The following is a 27,538-nucleotide window of genomic DNA, read 5'->3' as shown; positions in this document are numbered from 1 at the left end:
CTCCCCTCCCCTCCCCTGCCCTTCCGCCCCCTGCAGAGTCAGTTGAAGAGATTTGCTGAGCATTTAGCTGCATCACTCGGTGGCTTTAGATCCTGTGATGGGATTAGAGGGGAGAAGCATCTGATGGGATGAGACGCAACTCAGGTGCACGAGCAGGAAGTGCTCCTTCCGCACAAAGGCGAATATTAGGCCATAACAACCTTTTAGCTAATCACAGCTAGCCTTAATTACCTGGAGGGGGATGTGTGGCTCGCTCAGTTCAGTCGGCCGTCATATTTACTGTGCATGCGCTTGTTTCCATTCACGTAATCGCTTCTTGAGTATTTGTACGTTCTTACTTTCTAATAAGTCTCGCTGTCATGAATGAATGGTTTGAAACGCACCATCTCTTTCATTCATTCACATCTTTTTTTTTTTTTTGTAAGAGATTAAAAGTAAAAGGGGTGACCTCCTTTCAGAAACTCCCAGGAATAAGCATTGGTTGCTGGTTACATCATTTGCAGCAAGGCGCAAGTCTTTGTTCTGCAGGTTTTCTTGTAATGTGCTGACACCTTGTGGTTGTCCGTGGGAATTACAACACCGAAACATGCAGAACAAATGAAAAATGTTTTTACCTATTCACACACACACACACACAAAATAAAACACACAAGATGTGATTCTGACTTAAACACCCAAGACACATCCAAGAGTGAGTGACAGCTTGTTTTGTATTTCAAGAATTTAGAAACGGCATGCGGCAAAAACAAACCAGAGACGTACAATAATCGAACATGCACCACAAGAACGTAAAGTTGGGCCAGCCAACGGATCGCTTTCACAAAGTAGAAAAAAAAAGGATTACCGAGATAAGGACAGCAAAAATAATCATAAAAAAAAAAAAAAATGGTGATGAACACAAAGAGATGTAGTTACAGTACAGGACCAGCAGATGGAGGCATACAGTGTGAGGTTCATAGACGTGAATGTGGAGTTGTGTTAGTGCACAACCAGAAACTAGGATGTCTCTCCAGTCTGGATGTTACTTCAGTTTATGTTTAAGATCATTTGGGGCGAGTTAACGTACAGAGGATTTGCTGCTGTTAATGCGTAGTCGTCTCAGGTGAGTCCGAAAGGCAACAATACACGGCATGAAGAGTCCGCTCCCACAAACCAAAGGCTTTTGTTTGGAACATTATTAATCAGCCAAATAATACTGGGACAAAATCCAAACATATTTTTTTTCATCCAAGCCCTGCTTTTTAAAAATCCATAATTTTCTGTTTTATTTAATTTAAATAAATTATCACGTCAGGCCCCTTAAACATAACAACATGTCAGGGGATTTAAAAAAAAAAAAAAAAAAAAAACAAAACCTGGAATGATTTCTAATGACGCGATCAACAGAACTACATGAGGCAATTAAAAAAAAAAAAAAAAAGGACCATAAATTACAACAAATACATTTTTTTTTCCCTCCCTGTGCTGCTGATAAAAAGGCAAACATTAAATACTGCATGAAAAAAAAAAAAAAAAAGAGGAAGGTGGTCCAGTTAATACAGAGAATACTGACATCTGTGGCTTTCCCTAATTTACACCTTTTCCACAGGACATTTGTCCACTGACTTGTCTGCAAGGAAATCTCTCTTTTTTTTTTTAAAGACCTGAGCCGTACCAAGTAGTCTGCATACAGTGCAACAAATAACAACCAAATACTGAATACATACAGTACTAATTGTCCATAATTGTCAAGTACATACTGTCATTGATTATTAGTAACACGTCCTCTTCAGCAATTTGTTCGACCACCGATTATAAGCTTCTAAACAAATAAAAAACCAGCTACGGGAAAAAAAAACAAACTGTAAGATGTACTGTAAGTCGAGACTAACACTGTTCTACTGCAGTTATTAAGGAACGGATAGGTAGTATTAATGAGTATTATTATTGTTATTATTGTTATTGTGGATGGATGCCCCCTGGTGCCCGCTCTCTGAACTGGCTCGCTGGCTGTGACCTGTGACCCTGCTGTCGGCTCTGACGGTGGACAGGGGGTCGGGTGAACTACATCACAGTGTCAAGGCATAGCATGGCTCATCGTGGCAGAAAAACAGCAAGTAGCACCTGATGGGGGGAAGAAAAAAGGAAAAAAAAAATAAAAAATAAAATAAATGAAGTTAAGGGCCTGCTCTGAAAATAACATGTCTTAAAAAATGACACGGTCGTGGTCTGACGGGGGGGTTTGCGAAGGCGACGTAAGAATGAAAACCAAGAGTCCGAGGAAATGCAGCGAATCAAGTCCGAGTAGCCGGAACGTGACGGAAACAACAGGCGCGACAAGTCCGCGTACGTCCCGTTTCATCCCGCGCACACTGTTGGTGTCCTTTTGATTCTTCTACTTCACTAGGGCAGCGTCCTCTGCTACATGTCTCAGCGAGCCACCAGGACTACGTCTTCGGGGGGGGGGGGGACTTCCATGGGAAGCATCGTCAGACCAGGCGAAGCAGGCAGGCGGGGTCAGTGACATGACTGGTTAGAGGGTGTTATTAGGCCGCGGGTCACGGGGGCCTTCAGCTGTGGTAACTGGGCACCTGCTTCTGGGAGAGACGCAACAGCTCCTCTCTGATGGCCTTGATCAGGGAGGCGGAGGAGTGGGTGGGGGGGGAGGTGTCCAGGGGCGGCGGGGCGGTCAGGTAGCCCACCCCGGACGTGTCCAGGTGGGACGGGGGCGAGGCCGGCTCCCTCATGACGCTCCTGTGCATCTGGAAGATAGAGGAGGGCGGGTAGTCAGGACAGTCCAGGAACTGAAGGCGGGAAGGAGAAGGACGGAGGGGAAAAAAGAGAGAAGGGGAGAGAAGGAAATGTGAAAGGAACATCAAGTGACGGAGAGAAGAAAAGAACTCGGAGATTTTGCATTTCTGTGGATTCAAAAAATGTAGTTATAATGGGAGTCAATGGGGCAAAAACAGTCACCAGCAGCACGAGAGGGAGTTTGAATGAAAATCTGATGGTGCACAAAAACTAAATATGCATAAAATATCATTATGTTACCTTTGACATATCAACGACTGTGATAACAGGTAAAACTCTCCTGTTTCCAATCACTTTTTATATTGTAACAGGCCATTTTGTATTTATTTTTTGCCATATCTTAAAAAAAAAAGTCATTTAAAGGGATTCAAATGTTTGTTTTTATATAAAAATAATAAACAATAAAGAAGAAGATTTTTTTTTGCACACAGTGTATTATTGATCTATTGAAAATGAAATCATATTTTTAAAAATGATGTAAAATTAAAAATTTGCTTCTATACAGCTGAAGTTAAAAGGAAAAATAAACCCTTGTGACTGTTTTTGCCACCAACAGTACAAAAGGGTTAAGAAACACATTTGTGCTTCTGTCTCAAACAGGATTAAGTCATATTTATGTTTAATTTGAGGTTCTAACGGGTGGAAATTCACTCACTGCATCCTTTTCAGGTTCTGCTCTGGAGAACTTGTCGTCGTGGTACGGGTTCCAGCCTAAGCCTCCGTTCTCGCCCGGCGCTGCCCTCACCCCTGCAGGGAAACCGTTCATCCGACTGGACAAACCCACCTGGGTCAGATGATGGAGCTGGGCACCTGCACACGAACACAAGTCGCAACAGAGTTACAGTACATTACCAGATACTCAATCCTGAGCTTCCCCTCTTAATATACTTTGAAGTGTCACTACAGTCTGAACACTCTATCTGCTACTAGTACTACTCTGTAACTAAAGGTGATATGTTAAACCATCACTGTTCTGCACACGCACACTTTAAACAATCTGTTTGCACTACGTGCTAAATATTGCACTAGTTTGATGTGAATACAGAGGTGATTAGCAAAAAAGAACAACAAAGGATTCATCTTCTCAGTATGGAGAACCAATTCTGCCATAATCAAATATAAATAAATAAAGCATCATTATTTATTTATTGCATTTATATTTGGGTATTAAGTGATTTATTTATTTATGGCATATACCTGTAGGTATGTATTTATTTATTTTTTAATTGTGGCAGAATTGGTCCTCCATAAGCATAAATAAATGAATAAATGGCATTTATATTTAGCTATTAAGTCACTTATTTATTTATTTATTTATAGCATATATCTGTAGGTGTTTTATTTATTCATTTATTTATTTTTAATTATGGCAGAATTGGTCCTCCATAACCATAAATTAATAGATAAATAGCAAAAATGGCATTTATTTATGGCATATATCTGTAGGTATTGTTTGTTTATTATGGAGAACCAACTCCATAATTATGTAGGACCAACTCTGCCACAATTAAAAATAAATAAATAAATTAATTAATAAAAAAAAACAAATCACAACAAAAATAAAGTTCAGCCCTTGTGTGTATTACATTTCTGCTGAAGTGCATGCATCAATAAATAAATAGCATTTAAGGCATTTATTTATTTATGGAATATATCTGTAGGTATTTTTTTTTTATTTATTCATTTATTTTTAATTATGGCAGAGTTGGTCCTCTATAAAAAGACAGTATAAATAAATAAATATGCTATCATGAGAAACTAGATACGAATATATCATAGTTGGGAAAATAAAACCATTATGATTGAATGTATTAATGCTTGTACTGGCTTTTATTCAGCTGTAATGGGCAGTTGTGGCGCATTTGCAACCATTCTGTCCACAGTTAAGTTAGCGTAGCTGTGGATCTTTTCACCAACCATTAGTTTTCAGGGCAGTGAAACAGCCTGAACTCTGACAGCATCAAGTCATTCACGGCTGCCGCGACGCGTGTGCGCTGCCGTGTAATTTCCTCTCGTACCTGCAGTGCCTCCGACCGGACGCGGTCTGGCTGAGGAGGGCAGCTCGTCGGCGTACAGGCCCCTGCTGGAGTACAGGCTGTCTGGCTGGAGGTGCTCGCCGTGCCCCGCTGCTTCTCCCGTTGCCAGGTAGCTCGAGCCAAGGCCCTGTCTGAAAAAAAAAAAACAGAGAGATCACTTTAGCTGTGGTTTTATGAATTCTCCTCAGTCGCCGCCTCTCGAATGCTGCGTGGAGGTTGAAGCTAACGCCAGGGTGATCAATCTTAATGGAACTACACGATAAATACAATGTTCTTATTTAGTCCAAACAGTCTTAAAAGTTTCACAGTTTACAACATTGCTTAAGTATTTGTTGCTGGTCCTGATCACTGGGTTAATATGTTATGACATGAATGTGTGCATGGTCTCTTTTGGAGCCAGTTAAGAGACCACAGCCTGGACCGGATCCATTAAACAAATAAAATAAAGATGACTCTTCTTTTATTATTCATAAGGCCACCTAAAGCAACACATTTGCACCGGTGGAGATCAGGCTGTAAGTACTTTTGGCTTCGGGATGATTTAACATAAGCATTATTACTGTTATTATTATTATTATTTATTCATTTATTCGCGGAGCGTCCATTTTCATCGGCTGCTCCTCTTACCTTGGCGTCAGGCCTTGGACTGCAGGAGAGGACAGGCCCAGGTCGGTAAATCTCTGGGGGAGAGACAAGCAGAGACAGACAAGACTTAACAGAAAGTAATAGCGATGACTAAGGTCTCAGGTGTATTTGGAAGAGCCTTTAAACAGTAATAAAATGTAAACAAAGCACTGCTATGTCTTCTGTTATACGCTTATATATAATTGGGCAGCGAGGCTTATTTTATGAAGTTGTTTTTACCGAGCTCGGTTTTTACTGGAAGTCCTTTTTTTATAGCATACGAAAGCACTGAACCTGGAAGAGCAGCACCAGCAAATGACTTTTTACGGCTCCACTGCTCAGTATAAACTTTCCCTTTTATATCTCTAAGTCATGATCACATAACATTGTGACCAACTTCCATGGGCCTTTCTGAGGGCGTCCTGTGGTCTCTGGGAACAGGGTGTTGTTAGTTGGGGGGCTTTGGGTCCTATGGGTTGAGGAGAGGAGCCTGTGTAGATCATCCCACAGATACTTGATTATACTGGGATCTAGAGAATTTAGAGGCCCGGTCAAAACCTTGTGCTGTTTTTTTATGTTTTTTTGAGTTGTTCCTAAACCGTCAACTCTCCTTTCTATGGGGCGGGCAGTGAAACCGGAAACATGTTACTATTCCAGATTAAAGTTATTTATCAAAGTTACTTCCCATTTTACATTTTTGTTTTCTTCTTGCATCCCGGGGAGTGACGTTACATACGCGACGAGTCACGTTTTCAGCATGAAAGCAACTCACGTGTAATATCACGCAAACGTTAAAAAAAAATGGCGGAGGAGAGAGATGAGCGTTTTCAGGGCTGGAGATACCAACACTGGAGCAGTGGTTAGAGGGAACAGCTTGGAGACCGAAGGGTCGGAGGTTTGCCTTCCCACAGAAAAAAATTAAATAAAAAAAAACAGAATAAAACTCTCTTAGTCAAGACTTTGGAGCTAAACCAGTAAGTTGGGGAGAGTTGAAGAAGTTGGTTGGGCAGTATGTTGTAGAGGAAATGCTGCATTTTGTTTTTTATAAAAACTAAGCAACTAACTTTTTAACTAACTAATGTAACTAATAATATCGTTTAATCTAACGTAGTTATTTTTGACATCAAGTTATCAGTAAAGTAAACTTTTTAAAGGGCTTAATCAGTAATTTTTCAAGGTAACTGTGGCAACACTGGGGGTGGAGGTGTCTAGTCCGGTCTAGGTGGGTGCTACATGTCTAAGTAACATCCATATGAATGAATCAGGTCCAAACGCTTCCCATCATGACACCGAATTGTCACAAGTTTGGTCAATGTAACTTACTTCTCCTGGCAGTGGTCATAATGTTATGGCTGATAGGTGTATGTGACTATACTAGACAGAATAGTTTTATTAATGTGGCAAACGGGAATTTAAGAACGACACTGAGATACTGAGACGACACACTGTCAGTGAGGATTAAACCTCACTTCATCATTTCCATGCTAAGCAGATGCAGCTCAGAAACACATTAAGCCACAGACTCATCCAGGCACAAGACACAAAGCTCTTTGTGTACACTGCATATTATCGTCCTGTGTTGTTATTTTCTTAGCACACAGTGTATATATGAAGATTACTGCATTTTCTGACGGTCTACTTATTCTAACGCTGCTGTGTCACAGGGTTTTTAAAACACTCTGTGTCTAATTAAGTTGGTTGCCGGCTCTTTATCTAATCTGGGTGATTTCATGGGTTAAAAACACAAAGCTCCATCTTCTCCAAACAACTGAAAACTCTTCGGCTCAATGGCACTAATATTCTGAGCTGTATTCAATATGCTAGTGAGAACCTTTTCAGTACGGAGGACCAACTGTGCCATAATTAAAAATAAATAAGTACCTACAGATATATTCCATAAATAAAAGTTCAGCCAGTGTGGACAGCCCTTGTCTGCATGTCTGCAAAACATTTGTTTTTGCATGTTGAAGTGCAGTGCAATAAATAAACAAATAACTACATTAGTAGCATTTATGGCATTTATTAATTTATGTCATATATATTTAGGCATTAAGTGATTTATTTATTAATTTATGGTTATTTAGGTTTTTTATATCTTTTTTTAATATTTTTTATTATAGCTACAAGATCCTCCAAGTATACAACTAATAAATAATGTTTATGCATTTATTTATTGTGGCATTATCGTAGTATTTTTTTAATCATTTTTTTTTTTTTATTATGCAGTTGTCCCATAAGATAACAAATAATAATAAATGCCTTTGCATTATTTATTGTGCATATCTAGTATTTTTTTTATTTATTCATTTATTTATTTATTTTTAATTATGGCAGAGTTGGTCCTCCATAAGTATAACTAAATAAATAAATAAATTGCATTTATGGCATTTATTTATTTGTGGCATATATCTGTAGGTATTTTTTTTATTTATTCATTTATTTATTTATTTTTAATTATGGCAGAGTTGGTCCTCCATAAGCATATACAGCATAAATAAATAAATAAATATGCTATTATGAGAAACTAGACACAAATATGTCACAGGTTGGAAAATAAATTCCAGCAGGATTGAATGTATTAATGCACCTTAGGCTCATTGGCACCGAGAAGCCGTATTTAATTTTAGCTCAGTTCTCTCCCCCTCAGTATGAATTTCAAAGCAAAGGTAATATCCTAAAGAAAACTTCTGCGTTGTCTCTCTGCGATTCCACTCATAAAATAAAACCACGGTGAGTGTTGTGCACCATGTTAACCCAGTGTGTTGACAAACGGCTGGACTTTGTGTGGCACTGCTTTGTTTTTCCATGCAGTTACCGACTTGTTTGAAATGTGCCGTCACTGACAGGAACTAATGCAAAAGAAGCAAATGACGGCTACGTTACTGTAAGTCTTAGTTTTAGAGTTATATACAGCTGACAAGGGCTGTGAGGTCGCAGCTTCGTTGGAGCGACAGATGGACGAATACTTAACTGATTAGTTTGCTAAGAGGACCCGATTAAAAGTGAAGCCGTAGGCTGCATGCTGGGAAACGAGAGGAAGATACTACAAGAAAGGAGGGATGTAGTGCATATGAAGGAGTTTCTATTGCTGTGTTTGTGTTGCTCTGCCCCCAGATTATTATAACAAACAGATGCATAGCTTAAAACACAATTTACTGTTTTATAATTATGATTTTATGTTGAATGGACGATAATAATAATGATATTAGAAGCATCTCTAGACAGATACTTACACCAGTGAAAGGGCTAAGAGCTTGGTATGAGGGACCCCAGTGTCTGGGGCCGCGGCCTGGGGGGCTGGAGATGGGGGGGTTGCTGGTGACCCCCGGGAGCGTGATCCCCGCTGTGCCGCCCTGGGACGTGGGCGACACGAGGGCGAAGGCGTCGTCCAGCAGCGAGTGCATCTGCTGCCGCGCTTCCTCGATGGAGGGCTGCGGAGGCATGTAGGGGGGCGGGGGAGGGGCGTGGCCCGGAGGAGAGGAGGCGGGGCCTAGGAAGACATCGTCCGTGGGGGAGGGGCTCCTGTGCGGGGATCCGGGGCCTTGGTCGGGGTCAGACTGGAATTAACGTGACACGTTGTCATGTGTGAGCATTCAGAGGGGAAAGGGGGGTTAGACGGAGTTTACGACACGTCGGGTTTACTCACCACGTACGCCACATTGTTGACCCCCGGGCACTTTCTGTAAGCGGCATCACTATCTTCAGTGATGAGGTGGTCTTTGTCTGCTTCTATCATGCCTCCGTTAAGCTGATCCTTCATCCTCTGCTTCGGAGAGCGCTTCCCCCGACCGCTGTGAAAACAAACAGAGAAGTTTCCTCTAGTTTTAGAGTCTACTGTTGTTATTACGTATCTGAGTTCTCGACCAGTAAAGTGAGTCCTAACCTCTTCTTGGATTCCATAAATACTGAGGGCATATGAGCATCCGGGTCCAGGATCTTATCAATCTGCGTCTGTGATTTGTGATAGATACGATCTTGCTCCTTCGTGTCTCCGGGGCCACCGATCATGTCGTCCATGGCAGGGAAGTCATAGTGGCCCTTCCTCTTCGCACGCAGGCGAATCTTGTTTCGATGGTGCTCAATTTCTGACTTATGCCTCAGTGCCACCTGAATCTGTAGACGAAATTACTCGATTAGAAGAACCAAGGCGCGCCGTTCAGATTTTCAACATGTCTGGTTACAAAAAATGACTCAAAACAAGACAATATTACATATCTGTAAAAGTGCACTTCTAAGATTATGAGTTAATTTCGAGGCCATAGAAGAATCCATACGTTCAGAAGAGGTTTTAATCAATGTAGTGAGAGTTTTTCTTTTTAAATGTGTCTAATTTTCACATGTTAGTGGAAGTGCATGATGGTGCTTTCTGAGAATCTCAGAAAACGATTTGTTGTTGACCATCAGGCTGGTAAAAGGAACCTGTTTGGGCTCATTTTATAAAAATAAAAAACAGCAGCAGATGATGTGCTAATGTACTTTTTCACTTTATTAAATGGGTGTCTAATATTTGCATAACAAGCAGCTAAGCAGTTCCACCTTGCATCTTGTAAAAGTCCCTCAACTCAAGAAATTCTTGAATCTTTGAAGCTTAAACAAAAAAAATACATAAAAAAAAAAAAGGCCACGAAGGCCAGAGAATCAAACCTCTTTGTTGATATGATTTGTGTCCGACAGTTTGCCGTTGACGGGCGGACTGTGCAGCGGAGGGACGGGCATGGGCTGCATGGCGATGAGCTGGACTTTATTGGGGAGCCTCCTGCTCGCCTCCGTGGCACGAGACATCCGATCAACGTGCTCAAAGATGGAGGCTGAGGAGAGCTGCTCGTTCGTACCATTCATAGGGGGAGGACCTGAGGAAGGCAGGAAAATGTAAGCATATACACATATATAATATATATAAGCTATCTGCACAGAGGTGGCAATACAAGCTGGAATACTAATGCTGATTTACACTAGTGGACAGGCTAAACTATTGCATTTTAAACAAACGTGTTAACAAATGTAGTTATAATTGAAGCAAATTTTTGACAGATTTTTGTCTGCTAAGGTCACAAGAGGTAAAAATTTTTAAATCTGATGCTACACAAAAACTAACAATGCAATTAAGTCAACATTTTATATAGTCTTGGTCAAATCCAAGGCTGATTTGAAAAGAACGCTCCAGTCCTCCAACATTAGTTTTATGGAAAATAGCTCTTTTTTCACTTTTCCCCCCTAAAAACAACAGCGACTTTAAGTGATGAAACTGGCATTTAAAGGGTTAAAATTCCTAAAATTATAGAATTTCTAGTAGTTTCGTAAAGTGCTAAAGTGGTTTCAGAGATTTATGCAGAAAAAAAATATAATAAATATGAATCAATAAAGTTTTTATAGCAGTTTTTGGACATGGATGTTTTTTGTCCGCTAAGGTTACAAGGAAGTAGTAAATTAAACAGATGCCTGAGGGTTAAGTAAATGTTTCCGGTGGTAAAAATGAAATTAAACCAGAGTTCTACTTCTTAAAAGCCAAGCTTCAAACAATGGCTTTTTTTTTTTGCCTTTGTTTGCGAAGTGGATTGACTGACGGCTCAGCAGACAGTGATGGATGGTGAGAACGAACCGAACACAAAACTACTCCAGGAACAAGCACAGACGACACACAGACACACACACAGCTGCTGTGGGGAGGTCAAGCCAGAGGTCTATGCAGATGCAGACAGAAAGTGGACTCTTACCAATTCTATTCTTGCCTGCAAAACCACAACAGAAAGGAAAGAGAGTCTTAACAGGGGTGAAGGAGATCAAGTCAAGAAGAAAAGACAGTGAGATAAAAGTGGCGTCGGAGCATTGAAAATATACAATACGCTGTGAATTGAGGCCGCCGTGATTGACGAATGAAAAGAAATATAACCGAGAGAGACAAAGACAGAGAGGAAAAGGCAAGTTGATAAAAGCTTTTCTCTTAGGAGCAGATTCTGATGAGTAGAAAACACACTCGTCAAAAGACTAAATGAGCAAAAAGCAAGATGAGACATTGCATAACTCTCGGTGTCTCTTTCATGTAGAGGCTGCTTCTAAACACTGTGCAGGTCATGTGCAGCCTCAGACTATTCCTCTGTGGGTGAGTCTACGTGCCTGACTGCCTCTGGCTCCAACAACTACACTCTTGAGTGGCAACGCAAGCTTGAATCTATCAACAAGCTGTCGGACAGCGTGGCTTCAGCCTTCACCCCCCTCCTTCCTTCTCCTTTTTCTCCAACAAATGGCAGCTTGATTTGCTCTCTGTTTATCTCTTTATGTCAACCAAGTCCCTTCAGCTTCCCTTCCACCTTCCCCTCACACTTCCTCTGGAGGAATGTGGCTCAGTAGTAGTTGCCGAGGCCACTTGCCATTTAAAACATTGATGGGGACTTTGCGGGTCTGCTTGCTGTCGCTGGGCGTGGCGTGGACTCTCAGGTTCTCCTCCGTGGATTCCCGCTCACTTGAATGGTCGCTGACCACCGAGTCACCGTCTGACGGGGAGATCCTACCCAGAAACACACACACACACTTAACATGAATAATAGAAGCACAGGAACACACCAACATGCTGAGATGTCATGCATAATCGAAAGCGGCGCCTTTTCGGAAAGGTAAAAGCTGAGAGGAGAGTTCTTAGAAATGATTATAGAGTTTACAGCTTGCTTAAAAGGATGCTTTCAAACAGACAGAATGATTCAGTTTCTTATTAACCTGATGAAACAACCGATGGAAATCCTCACTGTTGTAATGGAGCATGGAAGAAGTTAATGAATTCACAGATCAGTAACTGCTGTATTAATGTTTTGGTGTCTTATGTCTAATAACAGTCTGCTCTAGGTGGGTGCTACATGTCTAAGTAACATCCACACAAATGAATGTCAGGTCCAAAAGTTTCTCAGCAGATCATTGAATCGTCACAGGATGGTCGATGTTATTTACGTCTCCTGTCGTGGTCATAATGTTGTGGCTGATCGGTGTTCACAGCTTCACATAATTCACAACAAATGGTACAGTCTGTTAGAGTGATCCCTCCATTGTCTACTGCATAAATAATGAAAGAGAGGATCTGCTGGACTGTCTCAACCGAAGTGAGTGGAAGAATAAACTCAAATAAATAAGCTCTATTAAAAATATTAACTCAAAATATTAAATATCTGTAAATTACTGTTTTTCACAATTTTACCTTTTCTTTGTTAACAAGTAATTTTTATTGCTTTTTAAACAAGTACTGAGAGATACAAAGACAAGATCATGCTAACAATGGCTAAAAACAATAGCCTGTCAAAACCAAAACAGTGTGAAAAACACCACTGTGGCAAACTGTGTGTGTTTTTTTCTACATTTAAATTAAACAAAACTTTTGAATATTTTTTATAAGCGTAGCACTGGAACTATAAAGGTCAATTCTAACACCAGGTCTTTGAAAATAGGCAAGCAAAGGTGCCCATATCCTACTGTACTTTTGTTGTGATCTACAAATAGAGTCGCGTATTTTCTTTAGCCTTAGGAAAGACATGAGGTCCTGCAACCACTGGGAATGTGTGTGAAGGGGAGCTCCCTTCCACCTGAGCAAAACTGATCTACAGGCAGCACGTATGGTTTTAGGTAAGTTCTATGAAAACACTTTTCAACCATTTTTTTTGTCAACCACCGACCTCTCTCGCCTGCGGCCGCTGCGGGACGCTTTCGTGGAGGAGGCAGAGGTTTTGGATATGGGAGTAGGAATCTCCCCGTTCTCAGATGGACTGAGGCCATCTTTAATGGACACAGGGTGGGGCCCGGTGCCGGGTCCTGGCAGCGCAGACTCCTGGATCACCATGACATCATCTTTACTCTGCTGGCCGAGGTGCAGCTTGGCAAAGTCAAAGCCTTTCACACTGGGAGCCTGCAACTGAGGAAAGGGACAAAGGAGAATGAAACAGGCGAGTGAAAGAGGAACAAGGGGTTGATGAGAAAGAAAGACACACGGCGAAAGAGATGGAAGGGCTTACACACCCACACACAACAGTCTTTGAAGTGAGTCAATCTGCAAATTTTATGATAGACAGATAGATACTCGAGACAAAATTTATGCTGAGTAACGGATGAATGGATGTCCATGGAGGCTCAGACAGACAGACAGACAGTCATAAATGAATAAAGAGACAGTCTATGCGAAAACAGGACAGGGAGAGATTTGGGTACACATTGAGCTGCTTGCCTTCCTTTGAGGGGGTGGGGGATGGAGGCTATTTGAGTGTGAAGCCCTCAGGACTTTTCCGACAGCAAAGGAATAAACAGAGCAGATCTCAATATGTGTGTGTGTGTGTGTGTGTGTGTGTGCTTGCAGTCTTTGTCAACTCCTGACACCAAAATATGGCTACAAGAGAAAAGAAGAGTGACAAGAGAGGACCTGACCACACATTAAGGCTAATACTCTCAATTATGGATGGTATGCACGTGACGTCACAGCAAGCGAAGTCTCCATGGTTACGGCCACTGAGTGGCAAAAAGTGACGGTTGAGGATGGAGATTAGCAGCATTAGTTTGAATCATAAGCTTTAATAGAGTCTAAATTGTAAAAAATAATAATAATAATAAAAAAGTGCGATTAAACTGTACCAACAGATTTGAAAAGTAGTCAGAGACACATGTTTATAGATATCTCCGACTGCCAAAGAATACAGAAATGCTTAATGGAGAAACATGTGGAATCTGTGTCGTGGTTTACATTTAATGTCAGGTAATATTAATTTATGTTGTCTTTTTTTCATAAGTCATACCTTAAGTTACTTTTTTCAGTTTCGTTCCGGAGGGCTGCCAGGTAAGTTTGGTAAGTTTGTCGATGTTGTTGTTTTTGGCGTAGTTACAGCCGACAGTAACTATTTCAGTTCCAACAATAAATAACAATAAAACAATAAACGAAAGACTCGCATCACTCCTCGTCATCCTTTTAACGTCCGGTCGGTAACGTTACCGTACAGTATTATATGGCTAACGTTACTTCTCAGTAAAGCTTTTAGCGTTAGCATTAGCATTTTATTTAGCAACATTTATCATAACTGAAATGAACTAAAAATGAACTTGAACTAACTGAAACTGAGGATAATTCACTTTTCCAAATCCAAACTAGGTTGTATGCATCATTATCGAGTCCAATTGTCCTTAATTTGTTCTGATAATCCACATTTTTCCTGGTCTCGCTGTATTTACTGATACACGTCACCATGTTTTTGCGACTCGAGGGGGCGTGGCCTCAGGCGGCAGTGACGTCATTGCATACCCTCCATAGGTCTCCGCTATTCCTGAGTGAGAATAATAAGTGTGTATATGTTTGTGTGTTCTGCGGTCTCTGACACATAAACAAGGACAGTTTTTTCGAGGGGGGGGGAAACATTCAAAAAGCTGCAGCTGAGATGATCAAGTCTGGTTCACTGTAATTAAAGACACACTCACTAATTACTGCTTGTCAAGCGGTGAATGGAGATTCACTCACAGCAGACGGTTTGCATACATGTAAAATTATATTATCTACATATAAAACTACTCCACGACACATATAAAACAGAATCTATAGACGACAAACACACGACCATCCACGGTGAGATCCACGTATAATAAAGGAACTTCTGTAGTGTCTGTCTAGTCATCATAACGAGGTGGAGGGGGGAAGGAGGATACTAATCTCTATCAATGCCAACCAGCACTAGTCTCCACGCCTACTACATGATATACCTCCTCCTTGGCTCTTCTCCCTCTAGACAATTCCCTCATTTTCTCTTCTTTCTTCTTCTCCTCTGGCTTCTTTACAAACACAGCTTTGCTCTCTTGTCTTCTCTGCTCTCTTTGTGCACTATATTTATTTTTATCCTTTTCATCTTCTTCTTCCTCCTCCTCCTCCTCCTCCTCTTCTTCCTCTTCATCCTCTTCCTCCTCATCTTCTTCTTCTTCTTCCTCCTCCTCCTCCTCTTCCTCCTCACTGCTCACACTCAGTTTCTCCTTGGGAAGAGCTACTGGTGGCTAATCAGGGGCGATGATGAATAGGGATGAAGCAGAATGCTATTATAACTGCAACACCCAGACTTTGTACGACAGATTTTCTGCTCACTAAAGAAAATAAATAATTGTGCAATAATCAACCACAAATAGGTTACTCCAAACACACACACAAAACTAGGTCTGACTACATTTTCTACAAACCACCACCAGACACTGCTCTGTACCTTCCCCCTTTTAACTTTCTTCTCCTCCCACTCCTCTTCTTCCTCCTCCTCCTCCTCCTCCTCCTCATACTCCTCCTCTTCATCCTCACTAAGCTCAATATCTCTTTTAGTCGGAGGGGGCGGCTGCCGGAGAGAGGTCCTTGATTCTCTGAATGACGTAGTAGACTGAGAGAAGAGGAGCGGTGTTAAATGACAGACGGCCGCGCTGCTGAGCAGAGAGGTTCAGGCAAAGACACAGTTACTTCTGCAACATTAGGTGCTGTGAAGGATCGAGAAGCTCGACTTTAACAAAAAAAGGGGGGGATGTCAAAGCTAGACACAGACTAGGAAAATCAACCCTTATATAGCTGAAACATACACACAACCCCAGAAACAGGCTTCAGCTTACAAAAAACACACTTTAGGAGTGGAGTGGAGCAAGTCGGCTCTAACTTTCTGGTGCTGTGATGTCATACATACATAGTCCTTCATGCATCTTCCACATTAAAGCAAATACTATCCAAAGTGCACCCCGCATGATGAACCTGGGACTAAAACACACACTTGGTCCATTATAAAAGAAAAGATTATAACAGATCATCATTATTCCACCTCAAATGCAAATAAATGCATATAAATAAAATTAAAGAAAACTGAGTGACGCAGAGAGTGCCCGTCGTTTCATTATTGATTCAAATTTTAAAATGTCTTATTATAAAGACAAATGTTTCTTAAGGTGCGTGTCTCAGACTAAATCTCTTGTGTGGCTTTTAGAGGAAAATGGGATCTACTTTTGGTTCTTGAAACCAGAGTCAGTAAAGACAAATGGCATAATTTCTAGTTTAAGTAAAGACAGAAAAGAAAAGAAAACCAAAGGAAACAGTAGAGCAAGCTGGTTTGAGCTATTCTTTCTTTCTTTCTTTTCTTTTTTTTTTAGCTTCAGGAACAATCTGAAAATAAAATGAAAAGGAGCAGCCAAGGCCCATCTCGTTTACTGTCATTATCATGAGTTGTAACGCAGCGAATGTCCTTTAATAAGTCTTCATTAAATATTTACTAATCTTCCACATTCTGTGCAGCCTTGTAGCAGATTCATGACAATGACATATGGGCCTAATTAATCAGAAGGTCATTTAAAGTTAACTCCTAAGAATTATGACACGACACTGATAAAGACACAAGGATCAGGCATAACATTATGACCACCTGCCTCATATTGTGCAGGTCTCGCTTGTGACTACAAAACAGCTGTGACTCATCAGAGAATTAGAGAACGGACGTGGGTCTTCTGAGGGTGTCCTGTGGTGTCTGGTAACAGGATGTTGTTAGTGGGGGGGCCTTTGGGTGCTATGGGTTGAGGGGAGTTGCCTCTGTGGATCATCCCACAGATGAATTTGGAGGCCAGGTCAACACCTTGTGCTGTTCTTCGTGTTTTTTTGTTTTTGTGTGTGTGTATCCAGTTGGAGATGGCTGCTGCTATTAAGGAGCGTCATTGCTATGGGGTGGGGGTGTCTGGTCTGGTCCAGGTGGGTGGTACATGTCTAAGTAACATCCATACGAATGAATACCAGGTCCAAAAGTTTCCTAGCAGAAGATTGAATTGAACTTCTCCTGCCAGTGGTCATAATGTTATGGCAGATTGGTGAGCAAAATCAGTAAATTTAATTACACAAAAAACTATTTAATAAACCACAGCGGCACAGTTTTTTCTTCATGGCAACTTGTGTTGCACAGATGACTTACAAATAAGAGAGATTCACTGTAAAAAAATAGACATATATTATTAAACAGAGATAGAGTGAAGTAGTGGTCAGACTGTGAAGTTACCTTTTGTCTCTGCTGGATTGAGGTCATGGCGTCCGGCTGGAACTCCAGCTTGTCCGTGCGACACAGTTTCCAGTAGAGGATGGAAATGATCACGACGACCACCAGGAGGGGGATCACCACCCCGATGATGATCCACATGTTGGTGTTCTCCGTGTCGGAGGGCGAGGCCTCCACCTTCTCCACGGCTTTAAGACGAAACAGATCAAAGGAGCGAGAGAGCTTTTAGCATTAAGTTGAGCTCCGTTCACAAACGACAGAATATTTAACGCGGCGTCAGTGCGATCTTCAACACAAACCTTCAGTCGTTTTAATTAATACTGATTTCATCCCTTGGGGAAAGTAGCGTATGAGAACACGGTCGGTACAGAGACAGAACTCCCTTGAGGGGCTCCCATTAGGCCTTGTTTAGATTCTTAATGAGAAAGACAAGCTTTTGATACAGTAGGGAGGTAATTAGCTTGAATGTTACTATAAACACATGAAGCCAGCAGTTGGCTGGTATCCTTTTTTTTCCCATACTAGGACCGTGAGAAAAAAAAAAAGACAACAACAATAACAAGGTGATCGTTTTGCTGTAGGACGATTTTTAAGGTGTAAATGCTTTCACGCTGAAATGTCAACTACCATCTTCTTCAGCACCACCTCTCTTTGTCGACTTGAACATCAGGAATCTAGCACGTAAGAGGTACTCACGTTGTGCCAAAATTCCCTTCACACGATATCCCAGGACAATGGCAGCCCTTTGAACGTCCATGCTGTTAAGTAGGTCAGCTGTTTGCGCTGCAGGCATCCTCTGACCACTGGGACCCTCCACGAAATACACTATTTCTAAGGGGTGGTCCGCATCCACCAGTCGGTCCACGCGGACAACCTAGGAGATGAAAACAAAGGAGAAAGGTTTTCTTTTTTTACAACGATTCAGAGCGATGTGCAGATGACAAATATAGTAAATTAACATGTCCCCTAACAAATGTCAAGCCCCAATAATATTTAAGAGTCACGGGGAGGAAGGCACTTGTCAAGTCCTTTGTTCATTTGTTGCACAAAAAAATTTGAATCTGGCAACTGGTGACAACATGGGGGCTACAGGCGACATCTGAGACTTAACCCAGAGTTTGTTTAGCCATTTATTTGGGGGTATTTATATGTTGGAACATGAGGACAAAAGAGAAAACAGTCTTCATTCAACATATATTCCTTGGCTATCATACAATTAGTACGACTAATGAATAACTGTGATTAGTTAGCAATCACAGTTAGACGTTATGACGACTATTTGACGGCCTTTTAAACAGCTGACAGACATCTTGTGTCTTTTTCCCAACATAAACATGTCCAGATGTAGGCAACAGACTAAAGGACACTCATCCTATTGCTCATTTGCGTTGCCAAAGCATCGTAGTTTTGGTGGTTGTCTCTCAACGCCACATTTTCTTAGTTTGCTCCACTTTTTGTAGTCCTGATTCCAAGTTTTGATGTTCCCTCTCCCCCACCCCCTACCCCGTAAATGTTAACCATCTGAAACATTTGAGGCTAACAGCTGTGCTCAGGCAACTGGAGAAGAAGTGCTTCCAAAAGCGAATCGAGGGATTCATGTAAGATGACGCAACCGCGCTCTCTAAATTAAGAATGGAATGTCTGATGAAGGCCTTAACGAGCAAAGTGTCACAGTTTCAATAATAAAAATGACTATTTAATGGAGAATGTGGTGCCTCATTTTCTACGGAACCCAAAAAGTTTCTATGACTGCATAAACTATAATTAAGGCCCCAGCGTTTTTTGGCAGAACACTGTACAAGAGCCTAGAGTAAAACTACTAAAAATATAAACATTTATATTTGCTCATTGTTTGCAGGCAAAGAAATAAACATGCACCGTAGTCATTCAATTTTGCACGAATATCTAGATTCACTCACAGACACATGCAAACGAGTATACATTGTTTTCCGATATTTGTCCATGTTGCCTTTCTAACTAGTTAGCGTGAATGTGTGTGCATGGTCCACCCCGGATGCCCTGAGGCTGCAAAGAGTAAAGCGCAGGTCATGCCTGGGCTGATACAGATAAATGGCTGGGCAGGCTCATTCGTGTTTCTAATCCAGTTCATGCATGGTTATTGGAGTGGAATGAAGGCAGCGTGAATGCGTATTGTTGCCTGCACCACCTCAATCCGACCTCTTTTTATCCGTCCGGGCCGACTCATGAAGTATTTCTTATCAGTGATAACACTGCGCCGGTTTTGTCATGACAGTCTGGGGCGTCTGTCTGAGCTACAGCACATGTCTGCGTGCGTGCGAGACAAAGGATTCTCCTGAAGTTCTGAAGCTCAGTCTGAGCAACCTCGCTCTCTAAATACATCCAGCTCAAATGTGTGAGTGTCTCTGAAATGTGAAAAAAACAAATGAATAATCCAAACCCAGCATCCTTAATGATAGCATCCTCTCAAGACAGGATATAAATACAAGCGCATTATATTGTATAACGCATATTTGTGACTGTGAAAGACATCATTTTGAAACACAGATAGGATGCCAGAGTCTAAAATTACAAATCTAATCTTAGCACAGAAATAGACACTGAAGGTTCACCGCTAATATGATCTTCCATTTTTTTCTAAATCGCTCTCTGAGTTTTATGGTGACAACACTGCACGAGGCAGAAAGGTCAGAAAAACCATGCGGCTGCTACTCAGCCAAGGATGATATTTATCACTTTGACAACTCCCTTGTTTAAGGTCCACCATATGCACTCAAACTGTATGAGGCCGGATTAAATATGCATCTCTTCTCTCTCGTGCGAGTCTCTTGTATCCGAGTACTTTCCTCTTCCTATTTTTCTGTTTTCTGAATCTTTTACCTACCCCAAACTCTGAGCAGCCTCAATAATGACTAACTTGTCAACAATAGAGACACACTCTTAATCATCCCAACTGCAGCGTACAGGCAGAGAAAAGGAAACAATTAATAATTGATGAGCTCTTAGCAGCTCTCTGACTCACAGTATCCATCAAGTAAAAGGACTCGAGAAATGAGGAAGAGGAGAGAGAATAGAAACCCATGAGGTTGTGGTCTTTGAGTGGCTTGCCCCTGGGCTGAATGGGGATGCTGTTGCCATGGAGACAGAGCCATATCCTGTCCCCTTAGAGACGAGATGAGATGAGCAGGTGCAGAGTGGACCCACAAAAGCTACAGCCTGATTAGTAAAGCACTAAGGCTTTCGCTGGTTACAAACACAGCAACGCTCACATAATGAGCCCTCTGTACTCAGGCAAAGGTAGTTAGAGGAGCTCGCATCAGGGAAAAACGATATGAATGGTGCAAAGGAAGTTATTTATTTATTTTTTTTTTAAAGATTTTGTGAGTAATCCATTAACAAACATCTAGTTAATGATTTTTGTTATGTGACACACGTTAAGTAATGCAACAATTGAAAATAATCTTTAAAATCTTTTTTTTTTTTTCAACAATTTCATATAGATGTCAGAGGTCCAACATGACAGTTTTCAAAGTGTATTACCCCAAATTTAGCCTTGGTCCTGAATTTCAGCCAGTCAGAAAATCGCTCCAGTGAGCTCTACTTAGAACAGGCTGCTTCTGTGTCCGTACCTTTAAATGCTGATGAGCTGTGTCTGTCTACGCCTACTTCACAGCCCTCTCGGGAAGAAGATGCGGTATATTGATGTTTACGGTGTATTTATGACTATAGCTGGTTTGGTTTGTTCGTATGTGTTGTCACAGTTACTACCATGTAGCTAACGCTGGCTCTGCTAACTGTAAGGGTAATTGTTATGGTTCATTGATGTAGCCATGTGTCTTTGCAGGGGTTTGCAGGGGGGCGGGTCAAAGTCAGTATCCACTACTGGAGGGAGTGGTTATTCGCTAAAAAGTGGAGCAACCAAATGTGGGAAGTGACAGAATTTTGTCACTTCTGGGGCCTCATACACAGGATAGAGGGACACTGATACTATTAGAGAACTTTTATGAAGTGAATTTTGCACAATATGGGACCTTTAATAGATTTTCTGAAGAATATTTCAAATATTTTGAAAGAGACACAGTAGAGAAAGTGGGATTATTTGATTATTTTTTCAAAAAGTTCAACTAAGAATGATCAACAGCTGTTTGCCCACATATAAATGGCGCCATAGTAAATTTGCACTTACTTAAATTTGCATGTGAGGACTTGGTGATATTCCCATGTACAGTAGTAATTCTAAAAGGACTATGCAGCCGTAAATACAAGAAAAGTAATCTATAAACACATTACCTGAACACTGTTGTTTCCTATGGTGGTGGCTCTTTTAACTCGTCTGACTGATCCCGTTGCCTCCCCGACTAGCATGGCCAACCGACGCTCCATGTTAGCTTGAAAGGTCCTCTCACCCACTTTCTCATCCAGCACTCCGAGAAGCACTATGTATGCACAGAAGAGAAACAGTACATAGTGTTAAAAAATATATATACATCTGCAGCAGCATTACACCATGCAAAGACGTGAAGCCATCATACCTGTTCTAACCCACGAAGAGCGAAGCAAGTGGCTGGTGTTCAACTCTGGATAATGGAAAGCTATTGGACAAAGGACACAATGGTGATTAAGACGAGAGGGGTATGACTTGAGTTCATTATTGTGTCTCTTAAATGAGCTGAAATATGGAGACTGCTTTATGTTACTCACGCTCAGCTATCTGCAGTACAGGGAAGCCCATGTAATAGCTGAATTCCACCATTGTGAGCTTAATCAGCGCATTGCTGACCTCTGAGCCCATCAGGTAACCCCTCGAACCCCGAACAGTGAAGGTGATATCCACTGGCTGCTTCACCACTCGCTGTTCTTCAAACTTTGAAGCTGCCATGGTGATGTTTACAATCTGAAACACATTTGTGCCATTTAACGGATTATTAAACAACGTAAAGTACGAAAAAAACTTTCTGAGAAGCCTTATTTGATAGTTGTTCACAAAGCATTTCCATATTCCAATAAATACTTGACTTAATCCGTGCATACATAACTAAAAGTCTTTGATACAGGCAACAATTTAATAGGATTATACAAAACCCCAATGGGACTAACCATATAGCCAAATAAGCTCTTGATTGAGAAACAGTAGGCTTCTTTAATGCTCAATAACTAGATCATGTAGTCCTTTTAATAGTATTATAAGTATTTCTGTGATGTTCATGAACAGGGGAATAGATGGGGCTTCCATAGAAATGCTTAAGGCTTTCAACAGTATATGATCATAACTTATGTTAAGTGACTTATGCTTGGGCTGCTATGCTTACCAAGAAGATATCACCATCCAGAACTCATAAAAAACTAATAAAATTATGGAATATGGATTGATAGACTGAGCATGACCCTTAATCTGAGAAACCAAAACAGCAATCTTAATAATCTAATCTTTCTCTGGCTCTAAGCAACTATTTCTAACACTCGTAATTGAATGAAATTTAAATGGCAAATGTGATTAAATAAAATAGTTTATGCTTGCAAAGCAATATCTCTACAGCAAACCATTTGCTTCCAACAACTCAAGATTTTTCCAACTTTCTATACAAAAAAAATAAAATCAAGTGGAGCGCTGACAGTCCATGATTTTTATTCAGAAGGCACTGGAGTATTGTCACTGCATCATTCTGAGGTATACAGCCAGAGTGAAAGCACACTGGTGAAAACATAAAATGGAACACGACTACATGGCTTCTCATGATGTCCTCGTCGTGCTTTGGTCACACTCACATGCACTGTGAAGTTGGTCGACTCCTTTGAGCGCCGGCGCACTTCTGCAAATGCCTTGGTCAAACCTTTCTCAATGCTCTCACTGAAGTTGCAGTAGCGTACGTCTATGTGACGGGGAACAAACTGCAGCACTGCAAAGAAGGGGTTGAGAGGATCGAGTTTTAAAACCCTTGATGATGAATTATCACGGGATTTAAAATGCTGAAAGTTAGCCTCAGAAGAAAGGCCGATGAAAGGTCGTTTACCTGTGTGGACTTGATATTTAGTGTTGGGTGTCGTCCAGCTGGGAGACAGGGACAGAAAGCGGCGCCCAGATCTTCGCAGAGCATTGATGACAGATATGGCTGTGTACAACACCGGACCAGACACCACCCGAAACACAAATCTTGGTGGGGGATCCACAACCTACACAGACAAATATGACACAATGACCTTCCTAATATTAGGTGGATTTCCCTTGTGCTGGGGATGGCTGCTGCCATTAAGGAGTATCATTGCTATGGGGTGGCGGTGCCTGATCTACTCTAGGTGGGTGGTACACTTGTAAGTAACATTCACACGGATGTTTCCAGTGGTTTTAATATTTTGACTGGCCAGAGTAATCAAAGTTGCTTTAAGAGTCAACGTGTTGAATAAGTAGGTACAAGGTCACTGTGGTGTGTTTATAAAAGAACCACAGATAGAAGCTCGGGAAGTGGTCTGGCCTTCATGGCTCAAAGACTTACACACATGCTGTAATGTTATAACCCCATCGATCCAGTCCATCAACCAGTCAGCTTAATATCATAACAGCGTCTCTTGTACCTTTGTTATTTCAATTACAATAAAGTGCATTACCAAGTTGTGACACCACCAACAATTAAAAACAAACATCTTCACTCCACTGCAAAAAAAAAATTTACCTGCAGCTCCACCGACTTGTTAAATTCCACCTTCAGTATATCTCTGATTTGAGTTTTGGCGTATCCAACGGTGGCCCCCGAAGGAAAACCTTGTAAAGAAAGTACAAGCTCCTGGTTACAGTCTCGCATATACCGTGTGTATAGTTGAAATTTAAACAAGACTTTCAAGTTAAACACAGTGAAGTAAAACAAAACGACACGTCAAACTTACCAATTTTTATTACATAATCTGGCCTGTCCACGTTGCAGAGGTACTGTCTTGGTGGTGCTGAAGTTGTGGTCTTACCACTGGTGGTGGAGATGATGTTGACACTAATTGAGGCTTCAGTAGTGGCAGTCATTCCGGTTGTGGCTTGAGGAGGAGTAGTTGTGGCAGTTGTACTTGTGGGTGCAGCAGAGACTCTATTAACTTCACTGCTAGATGGAACCAAGGTCACTGTGGCTGGGCTGTCAACTCCATTGTCAGTCACTCCCTGATCACTTAACTCAACTGGTGGGAACACAGTGGCATTTTGAGATGCTGGTTCAGTTGAAGCTGAGGTTATATTGAGTGTTTGTTCAGTTGTAAAAGCAGAGTCTTGGAAAGTTGTGCCAGCAGGTTCAGTGGGAACAGTGGAGAAGGCTATAGTTGTAGTTAAGACAATGGTGGTATGTATGGTAGCAGACTCTGGGATATCCTCCGTAACAAACCAATGAACATCTGTCAGGGATGAGGACGATGTAAAAACATCTGGCAGTAAAGGTGTGGCACTGTGTTGCACAGTTTCTGTTAATACAGTGCCATCTAGGCCAACAGTTTGTGAATGTGCAAACCAACCTGTGGTGGACACCTGACCACCCCAGATGGAAGAAGAGGGATCAAGGACTGGGACTATGGAAGGTTCGAGGAAGAGCTCAGATGAATTAACCAAATGAGGACTCTCAACTGTGGTACCTATCGTGGTTGTCTCATCATTAGGCTGAAACCCTGAAATATCACCGGAGGACTCATCCTCAGTAAATTTAGAATCATTGATGAGGCCGTTGGTGGGTGTGATGTCTGTAGTACTGATGGACACCACAGTAACGTTCCCTCTGTGCTCAGCTCCAGTTTCTGAACCGTTGTTCTCCTTGGTCAACTGGGTGGTGTAATACTCCAAACTGTTCATGTCAGGTAAGAGGACATCTGTTGGGTGGATTGTGAAGGTATCTGGCCAATCTATGTCTGATAAGTCTGGAATATCGCCGATAGTTGCAGAAGTAGGTTCTATTGATAACTGATCTGTACTGGAAAATGAAGAAGGATGAATGGATTTAAGTTGAACAGTGCTGCTGCTGTGTGCTGTTATGAAGCTAGGAGAAGGCGATGGAATCAGAGGTTGCAAAGACGAAAGGGATATGCCCACCCTGGAAGGGAAGGATGTGTTATAGGTTTCGGTATAGTCCTCCATTTCATAAGAGTCAGAGGGCACCTTGGTAAACAGAGAGTATTCGTCTTTGTCCGAATCAAAGAAAGACATTGTCTCCAAGTAGTCCCCCGACCCCCAGTCAACGTCCATGGTGTTGGTGGGGTAGAAGTCCTCTGGAGCAACCTCAGTGGGTTGAGATGAGGGTGATGCAGGGTAGGGGGCAATGAAAGGCACACTGTAGCTCGGAGAGAGAATCTCATTTGCATTGCGTAGCATACCTATCTCATGTGTAGGTTTGTCAACTTTCAAGGGGGTGCTGCTTGGGCTCAGATGGTTTACATCCACTATTTTGCCGTAAGATTCATCTGCAAACGCCTGATCAAGAGGCTTACTCGGTTCTAAGGCTGTGATTGTCAATGTTTGTTCCAATGCCTCACCCTGCTGCTTGCTAAATATTTCTTTCTGCGTAGAATGAGTACCTAGCTGAAGTGTTGGTCTTGCAGCAGAGTGGTCAAATGGTGTTATAGGTGTATTTGACTGGGATTCTGTAGGAACTGGAGAAAGAGAGGATGACTGGTGGTCTGAATTTGTCTTGACAATCTTCCAGTCTGTGGCAGATTCAGCTAGTGTCTGAAATTGTGGAACAGACCCAAGTGCAGGTTCAGAGTCACCCAATGATGAAGCAGTCGGAATATATGGTTCTTCTGATTGTGTTTCCCTTTTGACGATGGTGCTTTCATATGATATATGTCCCCGTTCAAAAAGCTCGGTGTTTGCAGTACTAGCTCCGTGGCTTGGTTTGCGAACGGATGACAGGGCAACAGGTGAGTCCTGGCTCTCTAAGGCAGTATAATGTGAATCTGTTAAGGCTGACGGTGACGGACCGGTTGGACTTTTATTTCCCAAAATGTCCATGGGGTGGTGTGTAGAGTCCAGCAGAGATTTGTCTGCAGAGAAACAAAGAGAGGGCTTCAGTTTAGTACAACTAAAAATAAAAATAAGGGAGGGGTGGTAGAATGTGACTGAAATTAAACTACCTCTATTTAATGTTTTCCCCAGTCTTTAGTGGTAAAATTGATTTCACACAGCAATACAACCTGACTATTATAGAAAATGACCTTTTTAACATGCATTTTCCAAATTAACAGCCGGTGCAAGATAAAATCATTAACACTCTGATTGGCAATGTAACCGCATGGTTGATCTTTTTTGTAGCAGTAGTAGTAGACAATAAAATGCTTAATTTCTCATTTTGTGCCAGTTTTCTAACCGGTGCTAGTCATTCAGTTTGTAAGATACACAAATTTGCCCATGTGTGAACATATTAAACAGTATATGCAACTTTTATACTTTTTGAGATACAGCGCTTTTGAAAAGATCATCATAGCTCTAAAATATACATCATAATACTTCCATATTTATATTGTATCTGTACAATTGTGTGAACATTTCAATAATGACATGTCAAAGTACTCAGTATGCAGTGCATGAATGAACATAGATTAAAAATGAATGATATTTAATCATGATTAATTGTATTTCTTAGTGTGGAAGTCAAAGGGTTAACAACATTTTTTTAATACACAAAGGCCAATACACAATCAGCCTACAGGTATTTAAAATAGAATTTACAGTCTTCAGATGCAGTTATTTCATCACTTTACTTTGAACTCTTTTGTGGAAAATGTTGGATGTGTAAAACCGACCAGACAACACCACCATTTACAAACAGTGTGGTTTATTTTTTGAACAGAGGGGGAGGATGAGACCAGGATGAGGCACCCTGCTGTCACCTATGTTCTGTATCTGGGCTAGTATTACATCAGTGAGATAGCTTTTGACAGTGGTCTGATAATGGCCAACAAGAACACAGGGTTCACAGGGATATAGACATAGTCATACATAGAACCTCTTTTTTTATAAAGTGAGCCATTGTAACTATCTGAGGCACAGGTTACTGTGTATTTGCATAAATAGAACGTATTGCAGAGGATGTTGTAAGCAGCTTTGGTCAATACATTCGATCAATAATATATCGACATTTAAAT

At 41.3% G+C, this 27,538-nt stretch overlaps 1 protein-coding gene across 3 annotated transcripts in view; it reads right to left on the bottom strand.

Moving 5' to 3' along the window:
• Nucleotides 1-692: 692 nt before the first annotated feature.
• si:ch211-1e14.1 (UPF0606 protein KIAA1549) overlaps nucleotides 693-27,538 on the bottom strand; it is a 40,618-nt gene continuing 13,772 nt past the window's right edge. Inside the window, exons 3-22 of one of the 3 annotated variants that reach the window (XM_047596222.1) lie at nucleotides 24,314-26,437; nucleotides 24,103-24,191; nucleotides 23,446-23,605; nucleotides 23,201-23,331; nucleotides 22,136-22,328; nucleotides 21,967-22,026; nucleotides 21,725-21,870; nucleotides 18,152-18,329; nucleotides 17,459-17,643; nucleotides 13,106-13,341; nucleotides 11,819-11,955; nucleotides 11,165-11,179; nucleotides 10,095-10,300; nucleotides 9,334-9,563; nucleotides 9,097-9,241; nucleotides 8,684-9,007; nucleotides 5,454-5,506; nucleotides 4,809-4,957; nucleotides 3,446-3,600; nucleotides 693-2,783 (exon numbers count right to left, since the gene is read on the bottom strand). In XM_047596222.1, coding sequence (XP_047452178.1) covers nucleotides 2,550-2,783; nucleotides 3,446-3,600; nucleotides 4,809-4,957; nucleotides 5,454-5,506; nucleotides 8,684-9,007; nucleotides 9,097-9,241; nucleotides 9,334-9,563; nucleotides 10,095-10,300; nucleotides 11,165-11,179; nucleotides 11,819-11,955; nucleotides 13,106-13,341; nucleotides 17,459-17,643; nucleotides 18,152-18,329; nucleotides 21,725-21,870; nucleotides 21,967-22,026; nucleotides 22,136-22,328; nucleotides 23,201-23,331; nucleotides 23,446-23,605; nucleotides 24,103-24,191; nucleotides 24,314-26,437 — 5,150 coding nt within the window. In that variant the 3' untranslated portion in view covers nucleotides 693-2,549. The remainder of the gene's footprint in view (nucleotides 2,784-3,445; nucleotides 3,601-4,808; nucleotides 4,958-5,453; nucleotides 5,507-8,683; nucleotides 9,008-9,096; nucleotides 9,242-9,333; nucleotides 9,564-10,094; nucleotides 10,301-11,164; nucleotides 11,180-11,818; nucleotides 11,956-13,105; nucleotides 13,342-17,458; nucleotides 17,644-18,151; nucleotides 18,330-21,724; nucleotides 21,871-21,966; nucleotides 22,027-22,135; nucleotides 22,329-23,200; nucleotides 23,332-23,445; nucleotides 23,606-24,102; nucleotides 24,192-24,313; nucleotides 26,438-27,538) is intronic. The other 2 variants (XM_047596224.1, XM_047596223.1) reach the window with 2 other exon arrangements.

Source organism: Mugil cephalus, chromosome 10 (genome assembly GCF_022458985.1).
Source record: "Mugil cephalus isolate CIBA_MC_2020 chromosome 10, CIBA_Mcephalus_1.1, whole genome shotgun sequence".
NCBI classification, from domain to species: domain Eukaryota; kingdom Metazoa; phylum Chordata; class Actinopteri; order Mugiliformes; family Mugilidae; genus Mugil; species Mugil cephalus.
Note: the sequence above shows the minus strand (reverse complement) of the source record. Positions and strands in the feature narration are given on the sequence as shown.